Below are 18,866 nucleotides of genomic sequence, written 5' to 3' on the forward strand. Positions count from 1 at the left end.
AGTTGTAGGTCTTTATGATTATATGATGGATAGGGGATAGGGGATCAAGAAAATAATCTAAAGCATATAATGGTGATGAAGATAATTATTGGGAAAGAAAAATCAAGTTTAAACCTCACAGTATATCCATACAAAAGACATGAATTCCAGTAATCGTGGTCATGCCTATTTGAACAACCTAAGCTACCTTACGCCTCTTATAGATGCATTTAAATTAAGGAAAACTAATGAAAAGGGCTTGAAAACTTTGAGTTTTAATGATAAGGACAAAATAAAGGGTAAAGTGAATAGTACCAAGATTGACTTTTTTAGTGTAAAAATATGGTTTTTCGTTAAAGTGAACAGTACCGGGTGCTTTTCATTAAAGTTCCCATTTAAATTATGACATGGAAATTAAATAAATGGAAAATTACATTTTGTTATTTTGTTTGGCTTTGTTAGTAGATATGCAGTATGTTGTGATGTCACTTTAATTTCATTTGTTTGCAAATGATTTTAATCCTTTTTGTTTATTTCATCAGCGGTCTGTGTGTCCGCCTCCCTGTGTAATTGTGTTTCGGCACATTACGCAATGAAAGAGCTTTAAAAGCTCGGATGCTAGCCGATGAGGAAGACAAAATTTTAGTTATTGCATTAATGGACCTAATGGCTCCGGACTCTGATATTTCTGTACTGGACGTGCTAAAGTATGTGTCGAGACTTTGAATTCCTTTAAAGAAGTATTGGAAAACCGGACAAAAGGCACCAAACATCCCAAAGGTTAGAGTTATTTTATATATATATATATGTTAATATATACATTATTATGGATCAAAATCTGTTAATTTATATATATATATATATATCATTATGTAGGAAAAGCTTTACAAGTATAGGATTGCTGATTACAGAAGTATTGGCAACCATACGGCCACCATTGAATTTATGCTCGGACAGTTTCCCCTTATTTGCGATGCTTCCTTGAGTAATGTTGTCTATGATTACAAAGATGTAAGTAGTAAATTGTTGTGTAAGTTGTGTTTGTTGAGTAAATATTGACTAGTGTCTTTTTTACAGGGAATTTATACCTATGAAATGAATCGCCAAGGTGGGAACTTGGAATTGCAATTAGTAGGATGAGAATATAGTGATGGTGGAGAAGCTGGAGAAAGCATTGGAGACAAATCAAATGAAAGCAGCGGAGATGTCAAGGAAAGCGATGAAGACACCGATGAAGGCGTTGAGGAAGGCAGTTGAGATGGTGAGAGTCAAATGAAGACATGAAAGTCACACATTACTACATAGGGATGTGCAACTGGGGAGATAAATGGGGTCAGGGAGGATTTGGCCTTATGGAGAAAAGGTTAAAGGTCTATTATCGCACAATACTGCCTCCTCATGAATTGCCGCCTGATGAGATCTGAGCTCTGGATTGGTTATGTACTCGTATATTAGCTCTTGTGTTTATATGGTTCTGAGACTTGAAAAACAATTGTGAAAAAAATTATCTATCATTGAAAAACAATTGTAGAACAAACTATTTTGCCATGTATACTATATTCGCTAATTGAGGATCAATTGAAAATACCTTAATCAAATATTCTAATTGAGTACATACATCAAATACTTTATTTTAATTATAGTTTCTCATACACGCATGGATAGCTATGTGCTTCATTAGTTATTTTAATGGTATTCATATTGATTAATAGTTGTAAAATTTTAAGCACATTGTATCATGTCAATGTAGATGGTAAATTCAAATTCATTTGAAACACTCATATGTTTGTGTAGTCATATTGAAGAATTTTTATAGATTCAGTTATATGCACACACTGAGCAATTAAGAATTACATCAATCATTAACTTATGACATTCACATCTATTAACAGTTGTGAGTTAAAACACAGACTGTTTTTCGGGTTGCCTGGCGGTGAGTAGTGTTTGGGTGCAGGCGTCCTCGGTGTTAATGGCAGAAGCTATCGCTGTTTTGGAAGGTTGTTTATTGGCAAAGAATTTACATGTGCAAGAGGTAGTTATTGAGTTGGATGCACAATCTATTATGCGGTCCCTCAATGCCCGTGCACTGAGCTGTGATTGAGATCTTCTCCCAATCCTTAGTTGTGTTTTAGAGGTGGGGAGAAGCTTTCAATCTTGCTCCTGGTCATGGATTTCACGATCAGCAAATATGGCGGCGGATTTTGTCGCAAGGTCTATTTCTCCAGAGATGTGTGGCTTTGGCTGGGTTGACAGACCACCATCTTCGTTAGTTGGCATTCTGAACAAAGACAGGCTACCATGTCCTCACTCATAAGGGTGGAGGGTTTTTTGCTTGGGTGGTGGTACGTTTGAGCCCTTTGGACGGTGTCTTTGGGGTCTTGTTCTTTGTTTTTGATGGTCTTGCGTGACTGTCCTCTGTGTGTTTGTTAGGCCTCTGTGCTTTTCTGGTTTCTATGAACCTTTTCTTATCCAAAAAACGCACAATGTAACACTCGAATATTGGTGTAGTTAGAAAAATTCAACCTCTTAACCAAGTCATTTGCACATATCTAGAAGGTACAAATAGAAAATATAAAATTCCAAGAACTTCAGAGCAATTTTTGCTTAGAATCAAAGGAAAACTAATGAAAAGGGTTTGAAAACTTTGAGTTTTAACAATAAGGACAAAATAAAGGGTAAAGTGAATAGTACCGGGTTTGACTTTTTAGTGTAAAAATGTGGTTTTTCGTTAAAATGAATAGTACTGCGGGCTTTTCATTAAAACTCCCTAGAATCAATTAGGGTACCTACCCCTACATGTATGTAACTTTCCCATGTTAACTAAGTACAAGAAAGTGAAACATGTCATTTGGAGAAGAAGATTGTAGCAGCCTTTGTGTGAAACCCCACCCCAAAATGTCTTGGTAATTTCAATTGTGCCCCTAAAGTTTTTATAAAAATCTGCACTTTGTCTTCTAAACCTCATCCAACCCGGATCTCAATTGGAGATTACCTTCCCACTCACACGCTGCCACGTGGCAGCACCCCAACTCTCCCCTATCTTTCTTTCTGTCTTTCCCCGAGACCCTCTCAGATCACTTTTTTCTCTCTCACACTCTCTCTCACTCTCTCTCCCTCTCACCTGTATCCTTACTCTCTACAAACCCTCATCTCCCTCACCATCAAACCAGACAACAACAACAAAACACCATCACCCTTGTGTTCTAAAAATCGAAAGAAGAACACCCTAAACCCTTTTCTCTCTTTCGGTTGGTACTGTTCATCGTCTTCCCCGACGAGTTTCGTGATTTTCCAACTTTGGTAAGCTTCTAAAAACCCTTGGGATGTGTTGTAGGGTTAGATCAAGGTTTGTTTTAAGTTGTTTATACATTTGAATCGCAGAAAATAGCTCGGAGTAGCTTTTCCAAATTTTCAGGCCGAGCACCGACCCTTTCGAAGCATTTTCCGGTCAAATCACGGCGAGTTAGCCGTCATGCAAGGTACCATTCTCTTCCTCTCGTCGGGTACTACAACTTTACATTTCGAATCACTCGATTTGGTTGAGTAACGAAGAAGTTATGGGCATTTGAAGTTTGCCCAGAAACCGGCCAAAACCTTGGCCTAGAAATGGGTCAACCCCTACATTATACCTATACTAAAATCCAACACAAAAACACTGTTTATGAACAGTAACTGGCTGTTTTGCCATTTAATTCCTTTGTGATTTGTTGTTTTTTGACCTTTTAGCACAGCAAAAAGACCATCGTGCCTTCCTACCGCACGCGTCCATCGTCCGTTTAGCTTTTGCTTCTTTTTTTGGTTTTGCTCAGATTTTTTTGGCCTCTGTATTCCACGTGTTGATGATCGGGACGTTTTCTGTTCGGAGGCCTTATTGCTTTTTCTTTCGCTTTCATCGCTCTCTCCTCACTTTTTCCTTTTGTTTTTCCGCTTCTCTCTTTCGCTCTCTGCCTTTCGTTTTCACTTTGTTGTCTTTGTCTTCTCAGCTTTGCTCCTGCGCTTCGCACGCCGACTTCTTCACGTCTGAAGTCTTGCCGTTTTGTGGTTAGTTCTGGGTTTTTTTGTGCACAAGTCTTTGCTGCATTGTTTTGAATGTTATGTGCTTGGGAGTGTAAGTTTGGATTTTAAATGGGTTTTTTGTTAAAATTTTTTGGTTGTGATTTTCGGAATTTTGTTTGTATCTTCGGATTCTAGGTGATGAAGGTTACTTTGGTTTTGTTTTTCAATTTCAGGAGATCGGGTTTTTTGAGTTTGTGACTTTTCTTTGAAGCCTGCGAAGACCTCTGTGTTTAAGGTGAGTGGTTTTGAAATTCCATGATTTTTATTCTTCTTGCAGCATGAGGTGTGATTTTAGATTTGAAATTTCCAAGCTTTTTTATTAATCTTAACCCAAATTAGTTAACTATAATGAATTTTTTTTTTTCTTTTCTGATTATGTAGCTGAAGTAGCTAAAGTTAAGAAAGAACAATTGTGGCTTAAAGTCTTCATATTTGAAAGTTGAATCTCAGCCATTGAAAGGCTTTGTGAACGTGTCCTCACGTGTGCAGCAGACCTTCATAGCAATTTGGGGTGAGTCTTCATTATCCAGTACATGTTAAGTTTTAGATAGGATTTAATGCATGCTGAAGATTGGGATTTGGGAAAGTTTTGGAAATTCATGGTTGGATTGTCAATTGGTGTTGGGAATCTGGTTGTTCTGAGAATTAAGGTTAGGATTAGGAGTGGTACCTTTCGGATTTTGGGATTTTTTTTGTCAGATTGCATGCTTCTCAACGTATATGGTTTCAATTTTTTGTTTTTCCTTGGATCGTTTTTTGTGCATGTTTGAAACGTTTTGTTTTACAGTTTCGGGAAACGGTACCTTTCAGATTTTGGCATTTTTTATTTGAATTTTAGTTTTAATTGTCACCTAATTTGTCGATTTGCATTAATCATTTGTTCGTTTGAACTGCAGGAGGTTATGATATGGAGGAGAAAGTTGCTAGAGCATATGGTCTTGCTGCTCTTAAGTACCGGGGTTCTTCAACTCATATAAACTTTACGGTAGGGTTCTGACTCTTGGAGTTTTTATCAATTTGTGAAAGCTTTTTAGTAGCTGAAGTTTCATTCTCTTGGTCTTTTGGCAGTTGGATATTTACACTGCACAACTTGAAGAGATGAATAACATAAGCTGGCGGGAATATATTGCGCATCTGTGAAGGTAGCGATTTTGATTTGTTAATCAGAAGATTGTTTTCTAATGTTTTAAATTTTTTTATGAGTATTCATCAGTTCCTTTGATTTTCACGAAAAGCAGTGGATTTTTAAGAGGGCCTTCGCTGTACCGAGGCATGACAAGGTTTTTTCGGTTTTGCATTAAACGCACCAAATTTGAAGGTTAAAAGGGTTAATATTGTTCTAATTTTGGTTTTGTTTTCTGATCTTGGTTTTCTGCAGACATCACCGGCATGGGAGATGGCAAGCTAGGATTGGCCGAGGTACTGGGAACAAGCATCTTTATCTTGGAACTTTTGGTAAAATTCATACATTGTTTGAATTCGTTTTGTTTTCGGTCACATTTTCTAAATTCCATAAGGCTCTTTGCTTAAGCACTTCTTCAAAAGGACTTATTTTTACAGCAACTCTGTTCTCACACTTTTTATAATGCTGATGAAATGTCTGCTTTTAATTGTAACAATGAACTTTTTAAAGGCTGTTTTAGAAAAAGACTTTCCAGCTAAAATCACTTATAAAGGCTATATTTTACTGCAAAGTTTTGATCTTTCTTGCAAAGCTAATTAATGCAGTTTCGTACAAAAGTCTAAACTTGAATTGAATTTTAGGCACCCAAGAGGAAGCTGCAGAAGCTTATGACATAGCTGCAATCAAGTGCCCTAGGACGACTCCAACCAGTAACCCAACTATGGACTATCAAACAGCTGATTCTGAGCACGTTCTGAAGAGATCAAGACCTTTCGAGATAACAGATGAGGTATAAATCTATCCGTTAATTTTTGCACATTCTGATTTATCTGATGGAAGTCTGAGTTACATTGCTAAATTTGAAGCGTTTCTTTCTTATGACATATTTTTTTGACCGTGTAATATTAAATTACAGAAATAAATGCATTTCATATCCTTAATGTATTGTTCCATAAAAGGTAGGTAGCGAAATTGTTCCCTAAAAGGCCAGTAACAAAAAGGTAAGTTTAGATTATCCAAAATACTAGAACATGGCTGATCATGAAGGATGCTTAACAGAATTAAAAGAATTTTTTTTTTCTTATAAACATGATGCAAATGGTCTTGCAGTTCCCTTTTTTTTATGAGCTGTGTGCAACTTTTATGCCAAAAATTTGTATAGCTTTATTTTACAGAAAAATTTCAAGTTTCAACTTCTTAGTTTATGTAATTGATTCTATATTAACACAATTTCTAACAGGGCAATAATCTGCCAGTAAATATGTTGCCTGTTGCGTATCCTAATCAGAGCCATGGTCAGAGTTCCTACTCTTCTAATGACTTGCCCAAGTCTGTTGTTATGACTTTACGTCCAGGTTCAACTGTCAAGAGTATGGATTTCCACCCAATGCAACAAATTTTACTTCTTGGTAAGCTCTAGAGAGCTGACCTCCAATTCCACTCATTGTGAATTATTGTATTTGTATGTCTTTTTTATGTCATTGTTTCAAATGTTGGATAATACTTCTCTTTTAGTAATAAGCGATTTTATGATTTCAGTTGGAACAAACATGGACGATGTCATGCTATATGAGCTACCAAGCCATGAAAAAGATTGCTATTAAGAACTTCAAACATGGACGATGTTCAGCGGCTCTGCAGGTTTGGCTCTTGATATTCTGTAAAATAAAGCTATACAAACTTTCAATGTGGAATTGGCATGCTATAACCTTCAATGTTATCATACATAATGAAAGGGAATACGACTTATCTAGAAAAATATGAAATCTTTCATTGTAATTTTGGCTATATATGATTGGCTTCTGTTTTTCGTTTCAGAACGCATAGTTTTGGATGATATTGGATTGAAAAGCTTTTCTGTAAAACTTATAGTTATTTAGAGTGTTTTATCCGTTCTTGCATTTACTGTCATAAATTATACCTGATTTGTTAAATCTCTTACCAAAATAAGCAAATCATTTTGTAAATTTATTCGTATTCTAGCAGGAACTGCAATGCAGATATAAAATCAGTGTTATTCCAGACAAAACCTTTATTCACAACATTGGGTGTGATTATTCAAAGTTTCAATTCATTGTACCTAAATTGAAACAATTTACTACAACACAACGTTTGTTATATTTTAAACATAATCTTTCATGCATTTTCTAATCCCGCAGCAACGCGCGGGTAGTACTTTCTAGTATTAACCTAAGGTCCAACCCCTTAACCCAAGCCCAGACTTTAAGACCCAACCCAGTTTTCAAACCGGGCTTTCAAGCCCAAATCCTTAAAACCCAAAGCCCAAAACCCTCTTTATTTATTTAAATTTTGTTTTTATTTTATTGTTTTGAAACCCAAAACATTTGGGCCAGGCTTCAATGCCTAGCCCATTTAGAAACCCTAAAACCCTAGGCCCAACCCGGTCCAACCCAAACCCTTTGACCCGGTTTGACCTGTTGACCGGCTAACGGTCAACGTTGACTTTTCGTAGACCTTTTTTTTGAGTTTCGTTTGGGACTTCTCATAAGCTAATTACGACGTCTTGAACCCGTTTATGGCGTCTGTTTCCTAAAATTCATTCGTTTGAGTATAGCTTTGTTAAGTGTACTCTTTATGTGTTTAGGTGCAATTAATAGTGACGATTCCGTTATTTCCTATTGGTAACCAACGGTGTATGGTGATTGGACCCCTTCTAAAATACATGTTTTATAGTAGAAACACATACATGAAAGCATGATTTAATGATTACATTTTATGAGAAATTGATTATCATGCTATACTGAGCTTACTTTGAAATACCATATTTTCTATCAAAATCATGTTCTTGTAGGGTATCTGATGGATGACGATATACTATGTAGAACATGTTTTTATAACACTTATTTATAGTATAGATGATAAATGACTTTATACTATGAAGATGCTTTTGAAATATATGTACCTATGTTTTGGAAATAATATGTTCAATGATTTTGTGCATATCTATTGGTCACTATATATATTGCCTTCGGGCGGGCGTGTGTGGGGCACTGTTTTGTGCATAAGAGAGATACTGATATTGATACCACTAGTTAGCATACTACATATGAGATACGTTTTGTAATGTTTTATGGCATGCTAGGGTTTTCGGAAAAACCTATTATATATTATACTATTGAGATTTCATAAAACTGTAGGAGTTAGTATGTTGATAACTGTTTTATTATATATATATATATAAATTTGGTTCACTCATGTTTGTTTTGCGCCTCTTTCAGGATTTAGAATTGAGACATACAATCCCAGCGTTAAGGCACTTCCGCATCAATATCTTCGAGTCTTTTCGGTGTAGGACCCATCCCTTTGTTCGTTCTATTTTATATTTTTTTTAGTGTTCTAGTTAGTTGTATGCTCTGAATACGTTTCTTAAATGCATATTAATTACCATTAAATTCATAAGTCTTATTTATTCCTCGTTCTCATGCATTTCTAAATGGCTTGCGTCACCCTCGGTTGTCGGCCAGCACGTGACCATCTCGATATCCCGAGGATATCGAGATTGGTGCGTGTCACTTTGTTTGGTTGGACTTGTTGTGTAATATTGATAGAGCATTGATATGCCAATCCTATACATATTTACTCCTCTCATTTATGCCAAACCTACACAAGTACATGTACTTGTGGTAAGGTGAGTCCGGCAAGGCACACAGTGACATTGTAAACACAATTATCTTCTTTGCATGGATCAGATTATACCACATCTTACTTGACTCTGGGGTTGTCCACAACCACACCTGAAACCTTCCTTTGAAAAGTTGGGAGTAGAGATGGGCAACGGTTATGGCAAGAGGGTAACCACGATTATTTACCCATAACCGTTTATGTTTATACCCGCATAACCATTTACCCGTTGGATAATTACATAAATGGTTATACCTATAACCATAACCGTTTATAAACGGTTATCCATACCCATAACCGTGTACTCATTTACCCATAACCATTTACCTATTTAACTCACCCCATTCTTCTTCATCTTTTCTAAAAGAAAACCTAGCTACTCAATTTCTCTCAACCCTAGCCGTCCCTTGTCCAATTTCTCTCAACCACGGCCTCCATTTTAGGGTTGAGAGTCCATAACCATTTACCTATTTAACCCACCCCATTCTTCTCATCTTTTCTAAAAGAAAACCTAGCTACTCAATTTCTCTCAACCCTAGCCGTCCCTCGTCCAAGGCCTCCATTTTAGGGTTGAGAGGGAGAGACTCGTCGGGATTTCGGGAGGGACGTGCGGGTGGGTGTCCTGTGGCTGAAGCATTGGTCAGAGGGTTGTTGGGGGGAGGGGAGGAGGGGGACAGAGGGACTGACGGATTGGAGAGAGATGGGAGCTATGGGTTTGGATTGAGTGAGAGAGAGATTTAGGTAGGTTAGGGCCTATGCGATTTTCTTCGATTTTAGAGAGAGAGATGGACAGGGAGATAGAAGATGGGGAGGGAGAGGAGAAAGCATGGTTGTGTGCATTTTTTGGGATTAATTAATGGGTTAGTACACAGGGTCAGTGAGGAGAGAATGACAGAGGGATGTATGGGAGGGTATGGGTTTTCAGTTTTTTCCACTGATTCAACAGGTAATGCACTGTTTAAAATTCATTGTTTATTGTCTCCTGCTTTGATTTCGTTGGTTCTTCTTTAGGGTTTTCTTTGGTTGTCTCGCTGATCTTCCCTACTTTTGGCTTGCTTTTCTTTGTGTCTCAAAGCTTGCTCTTTCGCCACTTCTGATTTTTCCATCTTTTTTTTTGCCCAAGTGAATAGCCAGTGTGTTTTTTTTATAGTTGGAAAGGATTGGATTCCTATAAATTTCATTTTTGGGTCGCGGTTTCTAACTTTTGCTGGGAAAAAAGGGTTGAAATTGTTGTTGTGCGATAGGGTTATCGCAAAAATAGAGGTTCTTTTTTACTCATCAAAGATGGAGTGTTCTGTATCGCCTTTGTTGGTAATTTTTTCGTTGGTGCTTCCGACCTTTTCCGGTGAGTTTTCTGATTTTCTTGCTTGCTTATTCTTAATTTTTTTTTTATTTCGTTTTGGATTTGTTAGTTTATCTTTTTTGCATCTGAGTATGTGATTCGATGTTTTAGATTGGATTTTTATGGTTTTGAGTTTGTGGGGTTTTTTTTGGGTTCCTGAGACAATGTTATCCAATGGTTTTGATTGAACATTTTCCCTCAATCTGTTGCAACTTTGCTGTCGTAGTACCCCTTTGTCAAACTTTGTTTTGTGTTTTTTATTTTTATTTCTCTGTGCAGCTTTTGTAAAATTGAAGTGGGAGTTTGACGGATGTTGATCAAGCCCCCAGTTTATTAACGACGAGAACAACACTGACCCAAAATTCGAAGAAAAATTTAAACACAGAAAAGCGTAGGATCCTGGTAAGTTTTACGGCAGAATTGGGCAGGTAATTTTGTGATTAGCAATTTATTTTGTGAATTGATTGATGGGTTTGGTTTCTGGATTCTCTTTTCTTTGCTGAATGTCCACATGTGTATTTGTTTACATAATCATTGGTTGGTTATATGCATGTATAATTACTCTTTATTATTTAGGTAAAATAGTTTTTGTTAGTTAGAGGGCAGTAGAGAACAAGCAATAAGGTAAACCATATGGTTGCATAGAGATCATGGGTACATATTTGTTAATTAGATTTAACCAATGATCATTGGTTGGTTAAATGCGTGTATAGTTATCCTCTATTAGTTAGGTACACTAGTTTTTGTTAGTTACAGGGCAGTAGAGAACAAGTGATGAGGTGAACCGTGTGGTTGGATAGAGATCATGGGTACATATTTGTTAGTTATGTTTAGTCAATGATTATTTGTTTTGTCAATGTATTGTAACAAATTTCTTTGGTATATGTGTCTGAAAAATTTTAACTGTGTGTCCTGGCTGAAAGCAAATAATTTTTGTTCGCAATTGATACAAAGGCAAAAGAAGAGAGGTAAAGAGTGCTGTTTTGTCCTTTCGATTGGTTCTATGTGGTTTTTAATGTTAATTGTTCAAATTATTTTGAATTTTCTTTACCCTCTGTTTCATATCTTTATTGCTTATTTTCCTGGTGTTTATTGGTGATTCCATTTCTTTTGTGTATGGAGATTAACTGTGTTTTGTTTGTAGTCATTGTTGTTTTTAGCATTTGAATTAGAATGCTATTATAATTTTTTTTAGCTCGATCAGTTTTTGGATTCTGTTTATTACGTTTGGACTACAATTTTCGACTTGGTAATAAGTGCTGGTTTTTTTTTTTCTTCCAGGATTTGAAAGTGTTTTGCTCCTCCTCTTTGGTGCATTTCTCTTTCAAGATCTCCTGTGTCAAAGGTGAGTGATTTAGAGTTTTTGGATAGTTAATTTTTCATTTTTTGGTTCCTTGTTTTGATTCTGTTTTCTAAGATTGGAATAAATTTCATCATTACCTTTCTCTATAGTTCTGTTCAAATTGAATTTCAATCGGTGAAAGTGATAGGAGTTTGTCACTGTGTGAATGATCCCAGTGGCGCTGGTTTTCAATTCTGGTGATTTCTTGGGTTCTACGGTGCGTAGTGTTTAGGGATGTGGTTTGGCTTTGTGGGTAGGCAATTTTTTACTTGAATTTATTTCCTTTTTTTTCTCAGATTTGTTTGACGGCATGGTTTTTCGGTCCTTTACTGAATAGTTGTTTAAAAAATGTTAGATTTTTTAATTGCTTTGATTTCTTTCGAATTTGTATTTTATTTTATTTTATTTTTGAGCCTTGAATTTTGTAAGGACTGTTTCATTTTTAAAGAGGTGGTTTGACCCCCATTGACGAATTTTTTAACAGCAGCTTCAAATTAATCTCTCTCCTCTCAGTCGGTCATCTGCTCTGTTTCTTCTACAGTTATATCTATGTATACAGTTATGTACATACATATAATCAATTTCTACTATAATTTACATCTATAGAATGAAAATTGATTTTTTTTATTTGGGTTTCTAAAGTTCCGAGGACGAGTTCGTCACGGCCAAAGTTGATACTTTTGATTCCAAAGTTGCCTCCTTTATATCTCACAAAACAGTGCTACAATTCTCACAAGGTATCTTTAGAAAAAAAAAATTATTGCTTTTTACCAGTAATTTTAATTTTTTTTTATTTTCTTATGAAATTTGGATTTTTGTGTTTTGGATTTGACAAAAATTCTTGAATTTTATCAGTAAATTTGTGTTTCTTTCTCGATTTTTTTTGAAATTTTGACAAATGGGATTTTGTTAAAATTTTGTATCTCTCCATGAGTGATGCAAAGTGGTTGTGCTTCATGTTGTAGTAACCTCGGGTGTGTTATTGTTCGAAGATCTCTTGCCGTCTCTGTGATTCTGGTTTAACCCAGTGTTCTTGATTCTTTATCGACTGTTGTTAGGCATTTTATATGCTTTTTTGGTTGCTTCCTTTCTTTGTTGTGTTTTTAATTTTCCAAATCGTTGTTCAGATCATTTGATCCGTACTTAGTTAAGTTTAATACTAGCGGTTTGGCTGTGAATGAATTAATCTAGTCTCGAATAGTGTGGCATGTGAGATGATAATAGACTAACAGAGGAAAAGGAGTTGAAGCATAAGTGTTTGATTTACAAATTTTGGCAAATCCTTGCCATTTTTTTGGTTTCCTGGTGATATATATCTATCTTCGTAACCAAATAGCGATAACTTTGAGTTTCTAGAAGTTTAATGTGTTTCGCGTCCTGCATTTTTGTAACGTCCGTACAAGTTGTCACTAAGATCTTTTGGTTTTGGCTACTTTAGTTTTTCATCATTGAATTGTAGGATTAAAGTTTTTGATTGAGTTCTTATTTAATTTTAGATCGGAATGGGTACAATCTGAGCACTCCTAAAACTGAAAAGTTCTCCAAAGATTGTGAGAATGGATGTGTCAGATATGGTCTATCGTCCATGCAAGGATGGCGTACCACAATGGAGGATGCTGTGAGTGCATTAAACTTTTCTCTTCCTATTTGAAGTTGTTTTCAGAACATAAATTCTTTTATGTCCATTCTCAGAAGTTTCTACTGTGGTATTCTTTTCCGTCTTTATTTAACATGCTATAGTTAGGATTCAACTGAATATGATTTTACTTGACATGTTCAAATCCTCTTAATCATGTTCTTGAATTTTACTGTATGTATCGTGTTCTTTGCATTTCATTATCTGAACTCTGTTTGAATTTGGTTACCTGAATCGTGCCTAATATTTGATGTGGCCGATGGCTTTGTATGGGTGGCTGGTGTGATTTGGGAGTGTTTTTAGTCAATGGGAGACAAAGGACAAAGGTGTGGGGCAACGAAGTCAAGTGGGATTAGGAATTTAGGATAGTAGAGTTTTTGCTAATTTATGGGATTAGAAGTCTTCCTTTATTTTTGTCTTGGACCAAGCATGAAATCCCAAACACTATATCACCACAAAGCAAGCAAGCTGAAAAGCAATCCGACAAACCCTTTTTCCAGAAGCATTTAACAGAACATTTCCGTGGGTTAATTGTTGTTTCAATTATACCAGATTGAAAAGGAGTATGGAACCATTGGTCAAGCATACGGAGCTGTTGCTTTTTTTTTCTTAACAACCACATCTTTTGTAATCAGCTCGGTTGAATGTATATAAAAATTAAGTTGCTTATCTTACTGACACCGTTCACTTATCTATCATTTTTGTTCATTCATGATTATATTGATTTTTTTTTTAGGTTAATTGTGTTTTATTCATGTAATTAAGGTTGGTCCATTCAAGTCCCGTAGCAACGCACGGGCATATTACTAGTGTAGATCTATTTTTATTTTGTTACTTTTCTCCTGCCTTTTGTGTTTTGTATGACTTTTTACTTATGTTGTTTTAACACAACAGGCACAAGTTTTCTACTGTTGGAATGGAAGGGGTAGGAAAGAATACATCACCAAGGATTGATTTAGTTGTAAGTAAATGAACCGATTTATTATTTCTTTATTTACTTTTTAGTATACATGTTTTAGTTTTGTCTCATTGGCATCAGTTCCTCTGTTTTGTGCAATCATCAGTGAGACGAATGGCTCCAGATTGCGATATCAATAAAGTATATGCTCACTTTTATTTCGTCAGCCGTTTGTGTGTCTGCCTATCTTTGTAACTGTGCTCAAGCTAAAACACCAAAAGGGCACTGACTCTACCAAACGACCATTAAGATATCTTGTAGGATCTTCAAGGCCGTGGAAGTTCATTTGAATAAATCGATACCAAATTAGGATGTTCATTGTGTGGCTTAGCCGAACTCCTCATCCTTTTAGTGTAAAAATATCAATGGGATAATACACTGACGAATTAATATTTTCATAAGGCCAAATCCTCCCCGACCCCATTTATCTCCCCAATTGGACATTACTATGTAGTAACATTTGTTGTTTTCAACTGACTCCTCTGAGCTCGTTAAGCAGCAAATCATTTGAAGGTAGTTTTATGGGATAATACACAGACGAATTAATTTTTTCTCCAAAAAGCCATTTATCTCCACTGCCTTCCACAGCGACTTGCTTTAGGTTTCCAACGTTTGGTAAAGGCTTTTCCCAGATTCTTCATCATCAGTATACCCCATCCCCACCATTACCATTGCATGGAATTCAAAGTTCTCATCTTCACTATTCATGTTTTGGTATAAACGTCCGGTAAAAAAAAACATTAGTTAATATTTTTAATACTCAACAAACAATTCTAACTTACATAACAATTTTTACTATTTACATCACAATTTTTAGATTTTAGATTTTACATAACTTGCCTAGCATGAACATGAAGTTGATACCATTGCATACAATTTTTACTATTTACATCACTTGCCTAGCATAAATGTTTTTACGAATTTTAGATTTTACATAACTTGCCTAGCATAACAATTTTTAGATTTTACATAACTTGCCTAGCATGAACATCCACCATAAATTTTTTCCCTATACAGTTATTTAATGTGTACAAATGGATTACAGACATTAAATTCCGATATTATGTGAAATTAGTTGCTGAGTATCCTATGCTACCTTACGCCTTTTATAGATGCATTTAAATTATGACATGGAAATTGAATAAATGGAAAATTACATTTTGTTATTTTGTTTGGCTTTGTTAGTAGTAGATATGCAGTATGTTTGTGATGTCACTTTAATTTCATTTGTTTGCAAATGATTTTAATCCTTTTTGTTTATTTCATCAGCAGTTTGTGTGTCGGCCTCCTTGTGTAATTGTGTTTCGGCACATTACAACTCCGATGCTAGTCGATGAAGAAGACAAAATTTCAGTTCTTGCATTAATGGACCTAATGGCCCCGGACTGTGATATTTCTGTACTGGACGGGCTAAAGTATGTGTCGAGATTTGGAATTCCTTTAAAGAAGTATTGGAAAACCTGACAAAAGACACCAAACATCCCACAGGTTGGTCTTATTATATATGTTAATATATACATTATTATGGATCAAAATCTATTAATATATATATATATAAAGGAAGTAGCCCAAATCGGTGAAGTTTTCAATATTCCAATTATGTCCTCATTTCACTAAAAAAAAAAAAAACACAAAACCATTCTTATATAGAAGGACTATAATTGTAATACACAAATAAAATAGGGTTAAAATTGTAATACAAAAACATGAAAGGCGCCCGGACTTTTAGATTGATTCTAACCCTTTGATTACTCATATCTATACACAGTGAACTTTCCACAAGCAGTTATAGTGGTTGCAAAGTTGCACGATCAAACCATACAGTTTTGGAGAAACCAACTCAACCTCCCATACCCTGAAAAAAGAGAAAAAGAAAAACAGATAGAAAAGAGACGTGCTGAACTCTTTCATTTTAGGAGAAAGAGAAACCCGTGGCAGAAGATGTTCAGTAACTCCTCCATAAGGCCAAATCCTCCCTGACCTCATTTATTCCCCCAGTTACACATCACTATGTAGTAGTGTTTGACTTTCCTGTCTTCATTTAACTCCTCACCCTCTCCACTGCCTTCCTCAGCGTCTTCATCGCTTTCCTCGAGAACTTTGCTGGTTTCATTAGATTTGCCTCCAATAATGCTTTCTTCGGTTTCTCCACCATCACTATATCCCCATCCTACTAATACCATTGCATGCAATTCTAAGTTCCTACCTTGGCGATTCATTTCAGAGGTATAAATTCCTTGTAAAAAAGATACAAGTCAATATTTAATCAACAAACATAACTTACACAACAATTTACTACCTACATCTTTGTAATCATACACAGTGTCACTCAAGGAAGCATCGCAAATAAGGGGAAACTGTCTGAGCATAAATTCAATGGTGGCCGTATGGTTGCCAATACTTTTGTAATCGGCAATCATATACTTGTAAATCTTTTCCTACATAATAATACTAGTCTCTCCGCACGCGCTCACACGCGTGCGATAAGTCTTTTTTTTGAAGGAGTAGGATTCTCTCGTCTTCTATTTTCATCCGCAATTGAGTAGGTGTAGATGTGAAAGGAGGGGAGATAATCTTACTCTTTAAAAAAAAGGTTTCTCTCATGCGCGTGAGCGCATGCGGAGAGGCTAGTATTATTATGTAGGAAAAACTTTACAAATATATGACTGCTGATTACAAAAGTATTGTCAACCATACGTTCACCATTGAATTTATGCTCAGACAGTTTCCCTTATTTGCGATGCTTCCTTGAGGGACGCTGTGTATGATTACAAAGATGTAAGTAGTAAATTGTTATGTAAGTTGTGTTTGTTGAGTATTGACTTGTATCTTTTTTACAAGGAATTTATACCTATGAAATGAATCGCCAAGGTGGGAACTTAGAATTGCATGCAATGGTATTAGTAGGATGGGGATATAGTGATGGTGGAGAAACCGAAGAAAGCATTATTGGAGGCAAATCTAATAAAACCAGCAAAGTCCTAGAGGAAAGCGATGAAGACGCTGAGGAAGGCAGTGGAGAGGGTGAGGAGTTAAATGAAGACAGGAAAGTCAAACACTACTACATAGTGATGTGCAACTGGGGGAATAAATGGGGTTAGGGAGGATTTGGCCTTATGGAGGGGTTACTGAACATCTTCCGCCACAGGTTTCTCTTTCTCCTAAAATGAAGGAGTTCAGCACTTCTCTTTTCTATCTGTTTTTCTCTTTTTTTCAGGGTAGAATCAATCTAAAAGTCTGGGCGCTTTCATGTTTTTGTATTACAATTTTAATCCTATTTTATTTGTGTATTACAATTATAGTCCTTCTATATAAGAATGGTTTTGTGTTGGTTTTTTTTTAATGAAATGAGGACATAATTGGAATATTGAAAACTTCACCGATTTGGGCTACTCCCTTTATATATAGATATATTAATAGATTTTGATCCATAATAATGTATATATTAACATGTATAATAAGACTAACCTGTGGGATGTTTGGTGCCTTTTGTCAGGTTTTCCAATACTTCTTTAAAGGAATTCCAAATCTCGACACATATTTTAGCCCGTCCAGTACATAAATATCACAGTCCGGGGCCATTAGGTCCATTAATGCAAGAATTGAAATTTTGTCTTCTTCATCGGCTAGCATCGGAGCTGTAATGTGCCGAAACACAATTACACAAGGAGGCCGACACACAAACTGCTGATGAAATAAACAAAAAGGATAAAATCATTTGCAAACAAATGAAATTAAAGTGACATCACAACATACTGCATATCTACTAACAAAGCCAAACAAAATGTACTCGTATATTAGCTCTTGTGTTTATATGGTTCTGAGCCTTCTAGTTAATTAATATTAATTTTTGGTTCCAATTGAAAAGCGATTAAATGATTATTTATCTTATAGTTGTTTGAGATAAAGATTCAAGTCTCTACTTATCCAAACGAACCTGATCATAGTTGAAATGGTCGTCTGGTCGAGTCAGAGCCCCTTTTGGTGTTTTGGCTCGAGCACGCGAGCCTCCAGCTTCCCATGGTTATGTGATGTGAATGTGATAGACCAAGTATGTGTGGATGTCCGTGTGTACTTTGCATATAACAGACATTTAATGGAAAAATCAATTTTGGATTAAATTTGTCAACGGACTACACCACGAGAGTTTAAATCTTAATTTTTTTACCACGAGAACCGTTTATCCGATTAGGCCATATTATTAATAACAGTTGAATAATTGTCGATATCGTGTCCGTTACGTTACACTGTAAACCTACATGGCAAGCAACTTACAACATGGCATTTGAGTGGTAATGCATGTTACCCTACACTCTCGATACGCCAACATAGCAATCTATTGAAAGTGACAGCTGCAACTCACGTCTACATCACTTCCAATACAATCTAATCAAATAATGCGATACCATATTTTAGTTTTGCAACATGACATTACACAATTCATCCGAAATATGCTACGGTAGTTTACAGGAGTTGTAGTTCTCTATGAATCATAGACTATGATTGTACAATGGATAGGCAGTGGCGAAGCTACAGAGGGACTGGGAGGGGCGTCCGCCCCTCCCCTCGCCGGAAATTAAGCCCAGGAGGGTGGTTCCGCCCCTCTGGTCTTGTCGGAATTAATGGCTACACCTACACTGCATATCGGTTCCTATTTGGGTTTCTGTTTGAGTTTCTGTTGCTATGCAGCAGCTTATGTTTTTGTTTTCAAATCCTTTAAATGAAACGACATCGTTTCATTTAAAAAAAACAAACTCCTTACTAAAACGCACCTTTTCGTTTGATAGG

General features: G+C 36.0%; 1 protein-coding gene and 1 pseudogene across 7 annotated transcripts; both read left to right on the forward strand.

Annotated features, from left to right (window-relative positions):
- The first annotated feature begins 1,129 nt into the window (after positions 1–1,129).
- Positions 1,130–7,052, forward strand: LOC126615423 (uncharacterized; annotated as a pseudogene).
- A 1,421-nt stretch (positions 7,053–8,473) lies between these two features.
- Positions 8,474–15,613, forward strand: LOC126616357 (uncharacterized). 7 transcript variants are annotated; one of them, XR_007621131.1, is made up of 6 exons: positions 8,474–9,746; positions 10,422–11,110; positions 11,424–11,487; positions 12,981–13,102; positions 14,015–14,081; positions 15,348–15,613. XR_007621131.1 is itself a non-coding variant. In XM_050284416.1 (4 exons), exons 2-4 carry the CDS (start codon positions 13,041–13,043, stop codon positions 15,540–15,542), a joined length of 324 nt encoding a protein of 107 aa, XP_050140373.1. In that variant the 5' UTR covers positions 11,552–12,221; positions 12,981–13,040; the 3' UTR covers positions 15,543–15,613. The 7 variants fall into 7 exon arrangements, 1 of the variants encoding a protein (XP_050140373.1); XR_007621128.1 differs by having other exon boundaries at positions 10,422–10,544; XR_007621130.1 differs by lacking the exon at positions 8,474–9,746 and adding an exon at positions 9,753–10,145.
- The last annotated feature ends 3,253 nt before the right edge of the window (positions 15,614–18,866 follow it).

The sequence above is a fragment of the Malus sylvestris genome, chromosome 3 (genome assembly GCF_916048215.2).
Source record: "Malus sylvestris chromosome 3, drMalSylv7.2, whole genome shotgun sequence".
Lineage (NCBI taxonomy): Eukaryota > Viridiplantae > Streptophyta > Magnoliopsida > Rosales > Rosaceae > Malus > Malus sylvestris.